This window comes from Fragaria vesca, linkage group LG2, assembly GCF_000184155.1.
Source record: "Fragaria vesca subsp. vesca linkage group LG2, FraVesHawaii_1.0, whole genome shotgun sequence".
Taxonomy (NCBI): Eukaryota; Viridiplantae; Streptophyta; class Magnoliopsida; order Rosales; family Rosaceae; genus Fragaria; species Fragaria vesca.
Genome location: NC_020492.1, coordinates 7,819,496 through 7,827,250, shown reverse-complemented (window position 1 = coordinate 7,827,250; position 7,755 = coordinate 7,819,496). Strand labels below are relative to the sequence as shown.

The window sequence follows — 7,755 nt, the reverse complement described above, 5'->3', positions numbered from 1 at the left end:
TTTTTTTTTTTTGAACAAGAAGAGAGAATCACACTCTTCATTTTACAAACTCTTTATTCCATCTTTTTTTTTTGAATAAATTTTTATTCCCTCTTTTAGTTGCTTAATTTTTTTTTTAAATAAATTAGTAACTTATAACTGAACACGTGTTACTAAAATAAATTAGTAACTTGTAACTTATTTTAGTAACACATGTTCTGTTTTTTATTTTATAAAAACTTAGATTTTAACCAAACTTTATTGAAGCTTTGCTTGTTTCGTGCTCCTATATATAAAGTTTATTTCTTTGATAAAAAAGATTATAGATTGTGGAATGGAAGTTTTTTCGATAACATTTGTGGAATGGAAGTTGCCCTTGCTAATTTCTTCTGGTCTCCTTCGCTTTTTTTTTGAGAAAGCTTTCACTTCCTTTTCAAAAACAAAAAAAATAGTAAAGTTACACTGGGGTAATAAAATTGGTAAGAGTCACGTGGCGCCTGCGTGACTAAGAGAGTTTGAGATGGACGAGAGAGGTACTTATAACGCACACGCCTCTGTTTTTGATTTTTCGCAAGGGAACGACAGACTTGTCCATTTCTGGGCAACTCCACAAACCTCTGTAAGTGCTTTCTTATTATCTACCTTCTGTTTTCGTCATTGATCGAATTATTCTGTTGTTCCGGCAATTCCTTATTCTGTGTTCGCTTGCTGATCGAGTGTTTTAGAGAGTATGAGTTCAATTACTTGGTTTAGTGTATTTGACTTTCATTATCCAAGTGAATGAGATCTTTTGGGTTACTGGAGATGAGTTTTTATCCATAATTCTGTTGAGTATTAATTTTGATTGGGGTGTCAAGTGATACCCAGCATCCTAATCAGACTACCCATCAAATCCATTGATCAAATTTGTTAGTTTTGGATGTCTCTACCATCAAAGACACAAGCTTTATTTGAAACCCACCTCACCCACAAACTCAATTTTCCATGACCAAAATGCCCATCACCTCCTCTTGCTACTCCACACTCTTTTCAGTCAAGAGTTAATGCTGTCCCGGAGTATTGTAAGATTGAGTTTCCGATTGGTGTTAAGGAAAAAATGACCATCCTGTGTTTTGGTGTTGTGGGCACTTGTATTTGGGGCGGTTGTGTTTCTCAGTCAGCTCTCTGTCTTTGTGCTTTGCATGAATTGTGTGTTTCTGATTTAATGTAATTTGTAAGCCTTAGTTTGCACTTTGTATTGATCATCTGTGTCAACAGGTCCATGCTCCTTGTCCTTGGTGATTCAGCATCTAATGTATATTTTGTGAATAAATTACACCATTATGCTGGCAATATTTGAGAATATATGCCAGTTAAAAGAAAACGTAGCTGATGAAGATCACACCATTTTTCTATCTCACGACCCGGTTGGCCTACACAGCTCCTACATGGGCAACTCTAACTTGTGGAGTGTTTGTACTCATCACGCTTACACTTTCAATTTATCTTCTCTTTGAACACCTTTCTGCATACAAGAATCCTGAGGTAATCATCAGCTATTGAGATGAATTTATGTATAAAATATGCATGGCGAGTACTATTTTGTAGCTGACATACAATTTTCTACTTGATTTTGCATTTACCTTTCAGGAACAAAAGTTTTTAATTGGTGTTATCCTCATGGTTCCATGCTATGCAGTAGAGTCAGTAAGCTATTTTTTTTTCTCTCTATTCTTTCTGTAGATATGTGTGTGTTATAGAATCAGGAGGAATCACGGAATGTTTATCATTGTATATAAAAGATGAATTTACAATATCTAAAACCATTTATTTAAAATATTTTTTTAACTCACAATTAGTATACATGATGACGTATGTTGTAAATCACTGAAAATAGGGGTAAGAGAAGATGAAGGGAAAAAGATGAGGAAAAAAAAGGGGTGGAGATTAGGTGTATGAATTGCATGCATCCCATGTGTTCTTGTAGTTGCTGCAATGAGAACCTTAAGTTAAATAACATTTTGTTGTTTATTATACATGTAAACCTTTACTTCAAGAATCACAGACATAAGATATTAATTTACTGTTAACGCTTCATTATGAACCCTATACACCTGCAGTTTGTTTGACTCTACTAACTATGCATCACGATACTTAATGATCAACGATTCCGTGGAAAGTGAGTTCTAAAAGGAGAGAGTGAGAGGAAGATAAGAGAATATATAGGAAATAAGTTGAGGAAAAGAGAAGGTGGGGAGACAGTGGTGTACCCTTTGCACATGTTATGTGCTTCTAGTACGTTTTAAGGAGAATCTTTTGTTTAGAAACATTTTTTTGGTTAATCTGCACGTGAACCTTTGATGTAGAATGTTTGTTAACTCAACAATTTAAAACCTTTTCTTTCCCAACGTTTATTCCTTTGTTTTTTTTACTTCTCTGGAAGCTGATATGCTCATTTACATGGTTGTCTGAGGTATAATAGTCCTTGATGTTCTTATATTTATTTGTTAACTTCTTTTCCTGATGTTAAGTATTGATCTATCTATGTTCTATAAAGGAAAGTACTCTGCCTCTGATCTGTGGCATTATCATTTCTACTTCCTAATATTGTTTTTATTGGCAGTTAGTGTCTTTGGTGAACCCTTCAATAAGTGTTGATTGCGCAATTCTGCGGGATTGTTACGAATCTTTTGCCATGTATTGCTTTGGAAGATACCTCGTTGCATGTTTAGGTATGGCTTATATATCTGAAATATTAGGCTGACTTTCTACAAGAATGATGAACTTTATTACACAGTAAATGGTTATTAAAAGTATCTCTTAATTAGTTCATTTGATGCGGGGTTGTAGCCTTTTTAGGAGCTATTGTAAAATACATTTACAAAATAAGACCATTTTTATTTAGAATTTCATGATAATCTGCAAAAGCTAGGCGGCATCATAATTCAACATTCGATAGGTTTGAAATTCTCATTAAAATTTTATCATTTATTTGGATCTCGATTGTTGAATTTGTTGCACTGGGCTATGACCATGTCACACATCTTAAATTGGGTGTTTTATGTGCTGTTTCATATATTGGAGGAGCTAATTTGATATGCTCTCCAGAACTTATAATTGAAGGTTTCATAAATTTCATCATAAATTAGATGGTTATTGTGTTATTGAATCTTGATTTTGTATATAAAAGCATTTAATATGTTCTTGTTTACATTTAGTGCCTGTTAATAGGAATTCAGATCATAAAATTCTATTGCTTTTGTCGACATGACTGCACTGTTCATTCACCAGTATGATCAAGATTCTGCCATGTGAAAGATTCTGTTTCTTGGATACACATTCAATGAACTCTGCCTCTTTGCAGATGCATGCACAAATAAATACTGTCGTGCCAAAACCTAACACCAGCATATACGATGTTTTAGTTTGAATGTTTCAAAGGCCAATTGTAGTCTCTGTTTATCAAAGTTATCTTTTGTGCTTGTCTTTCTATAACTAAAGGGTTTTGATGGGGCAACAGATGTTCATGGTTCGTAAAGTTGCAAATTTGTAATTCTTTTATAGTCACAGATACTTATTCACTTCTCATATATATTTTGTTGTTTTTGACATTTTGCCTGTCTACTTTTTTCATTCTTCTGAAGGTGGTGAAGAAAGGACAATCGAGTTTATGGAAAGACAAGGACGAGCAAGTTATAAGACTCCCCTATTAGTAGACAGTTCTGGAAACGGAACTGTCACACATCCTTTTCCAATGAACTTAATCTTGAAACCATGGAAACTTGGTCAAGGATTTTACCAACTTGTCAAATTCGGAATCGTTCAGTATGTATGTGTGCCATCACTTTTGAAAAGCTGTTACTTGATGTTATTTCTTTCATTTATTTCATTTCCCTTAGATAACATATATCACTTTTTATCCTCTGGCAGATGATAACCAAGTCTCTCAGTGCTATTTTAGCAGTTATACTTGAAGCTTTTGGTGTATACTGTGATGGAGAATTCAAATGGGGATGTGGGTAAGAGAATCCCAAATTATTGCAACTTGATATTTTACAAGTAATCATAATTTATATTTAATATCTTAAGTTTATGCTTTTCCAAGAAAAAGTTAAAACTATTAGATGTTGATTTTTTCATGGAATTCTCGTATGTCGACTGATCAGGGTTCTGTTTGGAGTTGGACTTTGGATGTGTAAATTTACGTCTCAGAACTGTTTTTTGGCTCCCATGTGTCTCTAGAATTGAATTGGCATGGCTCATGAATGAAACTTGTTTCTTGAAGATGTTATAAATTTCACTAAAGAGACTGTTGGTAGTGCCTGACGTATATTTTCACATTTCTCAGGCCTACTGGGAGTGTGCATGTGTTTGTAGTTGACGGATAGGGGTGAAATTGATTATGTAAACTTGCTTGTGTATGTATTTTAAAACAAACGTAAAGACCTTGACCTTTTAAGACCCAAGTTTTCCTTTGCCATTCTTTTTTTCATTATAACATATGGACACACAAGTTTTTCTTTCTCGCACGTTTGAATTATTGTAGCTTGTGGAATGTTGTACATTTATATTCTAAGTATGCATTTTTTCGGTTAAGTATTCATGATATTTTGATTTGTCAATTTTCTTTTGGCTCTTTTGTTGTCCTCGCAAATGTTCTAGAACTAATTTAATTAATAAAATTGTAACTGATAAAGATAACTAATGGCCCTGATTTTCATTTCTTTGTAGGTATCCTTATATCGCAGTGGTTCTAAATTTTAGTCAGTCATGGGCTTTGTACTGTCTAGTTCAGTTTTATACCGTTACGAAAGATGAACTAGCTCATATAAAGCCATTATACAAGTTTCTGACTTTTAAGTCAATTGTGTTCTTAACATGGTGGCAAGGTGTGGCAATTGCTCTTCTGTACGCTCTTGGTTTGTTCAAAAGTCCCATAGCTCAAGGCTTACAATTTAAGTCAAGTGTTCAAGACTTCATCATTTGTATAGAGGTATTGTTTCTTCGGATAAATCAATTTATATGTCATTTCAGCACTAATTATTGCGTCTGTATTCTTTTACTACTAGTCTTTTAAATGATACTCTGTGACACTTTCTGAGTATTTTTCTTTCTATAGGAGAGTAGATTTGTGACGGTAAACCTTAAAATAAGAATAAGTGGAGTTGGCTTTGAAAACCTATGAAAATAGGATAAATGAAATAACTAGCTAGGTTGTCTAACAGAATGTGTTGTCTTGCACTCAAGAGAAGATTGATCGTCATCAGTCTTCAAAACCATAGCTAATAGGTTTTCTGCTCCTCTTTTGTTCTGCCACTAGCCTTCTAGTATTCTACCATCTTTATGTTTTACATGGTTGTGTGGATCATTTCTGTAGAACACGTCAAATCTGAAAAGTTTTATATATTTTGTTTACACAGATGGGCATTGCTTCTGTCGTTCACCTGTATGTTTTTCCTGCGAAGCCATATGAACTGATGGGAGATCGCTTCCCTGGGAGTGTCTCAGTTCTTGGAGACTATGTGTCTGCTGACTGTCCTTTGGATCCTGATGAAGTAAGGGACAGTGAACGTCCTACAAAGCTACGCCTCCCAACTCCTGACATTGATGTTAGGAGTGGAATGACCATAAGAGAAAGCGTTCGGGATGTTTTTATCGGTGGTGGGGGATATGTAAGTTATCATTCTTATTCCCAACATTATCATATATTACAACCAGTAGTAATTGCTGTCACAAGTTTACGATTGTGTTGGAGAGAATAGTGTTAACGTTTAATCTCTGAAATATTGCAAAATGGTGAAATTTTTTATTGGGCTAAAAGCAAATTATTTTAAAACAGTCCATTGTCAGTAAAGGTATCTTGTTTTTTTTTTTTTTTTTTTTCTGGACTGAATTTGCTTGTTCTCTTTTTTGCCTCTAATACAGATTGTCAGCGATGTGAAGTTTACAGTAACACAGGCAGTTGAGCCTGTAGAGAAGGGGTTCACAAGGTTCAATGAGAAGTTACACAAGATCTCTCAAAACATTAAGAGACAGGACAAGGAGAAAAGGAAAACAAAGGATGACAGTTGTATTTCCACATCATCACCTGTAGGGAAGGTGATTCGTGGGATAGATGACCCTCTCTTGAATGGAAGTACGAGTGATAGTGGTGTATCCAGGGTAAAGAAGCATCGCCGGAAATCAGGTTACACCAGTGCAGAAAGCGGTGGAGAGAGCAGCAGTGACCAAAGTTATGGTGGGTATCAGGTCAGAGGCCGTAGGTGGGTCACAAAAGATTAAGATGGAAAGATGGTCACAATTTTGTCATCAAGAGTGTCTTACTGTCTTCAGTGGTTTGTCCCATGACAAGTCTTGGGGTTATTTTTGTTAGGGGATTGAAAATTGTAAATGTCTACGTAGAGGAAATATTTTATCTAGGATGGGATGTAATTTATGTCGACTGAGAAATGACATGACAGCAAAAATATGAAGTTCTCGTGAACAGTTTGCAAATTTTGACCCAAAACCCACTATTCTTATAAAGAAAAAGACCATATGATAAATTAGAGAGGGCGAATTAGGCATTGGTCCAAACTCCAGTGTGTGTTTTTACTCTTTCCTGAGTGAGAACTCGTTTCCGATTCGGGTAAGATCCAACGTTATCATTCTTCAACATTACTGAAAAAAAGACAGTTGTTGATGTGGTTATAACTTGGATGAGATTGCACGACTTTTTACAGTGCAAATTACATGATGTATGATCATTTCTAGTGTCTTGACATATTAATTAATAGATTTACTGTGACATTACTTGAAATCCTGATAGACAGTTAATCTGTTTAAGACACATCAACGACTATCTTTAGTTCTTTACATTGCGATTGCTTATTTGCTTTTTTGTAAAGAAAGATGTGGCTTCTGGCTCGTCTTGCGATTAGTAGTTAGTACAAATGGAATTACTATTTTACCATATCTCTTCCCATCTAAAATACTTGATGGTTTCTTAACTTTCTTTTAGTGGTGATTTTGTTCATGATTTTATCCGGAAAATAACAAGTTACCAAAACGAGAAAATAATGTTAGCATTACAGATTCTAGCAGAATAGATAACTACATGTATAAAGATATACATACCCTCATCGAAAGAAAAGTATACATATACATAATACACCAACCTTTGGAAGAACAAATGAACCATTGCAGATGCAAACATCGCTCGGAACTAGCCTCGCCAGCCTCGACTTAATGAAAAATTGGTTAAGGCGGCCTCAATCTGAAAGCCCTCCGAGAGGCTTGACAAGCTCAATGAGCACTGGCGGAGCCACACCAAGACCAAGGGGTGCCATGGCCCCTCCCAAACCTTTTGAAGATAGTCAATTACACCACTATTGTAGGACTAAATGACATTTTATGTAATAATATGTCACGTAATAATGATTATTTTGATATTTTGGACTATATAATCTCTTTTTTTGTTGCATCTTGCCATATTCATCACCATAATCAATTAGTTATTAACTAATCATTTTAATGCATGTAAACTTTTAATATATAATCATTTACATGTACATAAATGAAACTATACATTAACAAAAACAGTTCAATTTTAAGTAACATAATTTGACAAACAATTTAAAATTTTATATATCTTTTTTCGTATTTTATATTTCGGCTTGCTAGACTTTCCGCCCCTGTCAATAATGAGAGTAACTTTGGTACTTGATGAGCTAACCATGGGAGTTGTCTATCGCAGCAGCGCGGATGTCTCTTCGCATAGAAAGCAACCTCTCCACTTCGATCACTGAAATTGTCTAA

At 34.8% G+C, this 7,755-nt stretch overlaps 1 protein-coding gene across 1 annotated transcript; it reads left to right on the top strand.

Moving 5' to 3' along the window:
* Positions 1–564: 564 nt before the first annotated feature.
* On the top strand, positions 565–6,480 carry LOC101298178 (transmembrane protein 184C-like). Its single transcript, XM_004290006.1, has 9 exons — positions 565–598; positions 1,237–1,503; positions 1,609–1,665; positions 2,582–2,690; positions 3,603–3,787; positions 3,889–3,977; positions 4,690–4,951; positions 5,379–5,630; positions 5,884–6,480. The coding sequence occupies exons 2-9, from the start codon at positions 1,351–1,353 to the stop codon at positions 6,238–6,240; spliced, it is 1,464 nt and encodes a 487-aa protein (XP_004290054.1). The 5' UTR covers positions 565–598; positions 1,237–1,350; the 3' UTR covers positions 6,241–6,480.
* Positions 6,481–7,755: the final 1,275 nt, after the last annotated feature.

Coding starts and splice junctions, on each gene's coding strand:
- LOC101298178 (XM_004290006.1), top strand. CDS start 1,351: ATGAAGATCACACCATTTTTCTATCTCACGACCCGGTTGGCCTACACA. Junction 2,691..3,602: donor ATACCTCGTTGCATGTTTAG/GTATGGCTTATA, acceptor ATTCTTCTGAAG/GTGGTGAAGAAAGGACAATC. Junction 3,978..4,689: donor GAATTCAAATGGGGATGTGG/GTAAGAGAATCC, acceptor ATTTCTTTGTAG/GTATCCTTATATCGCAGTGG.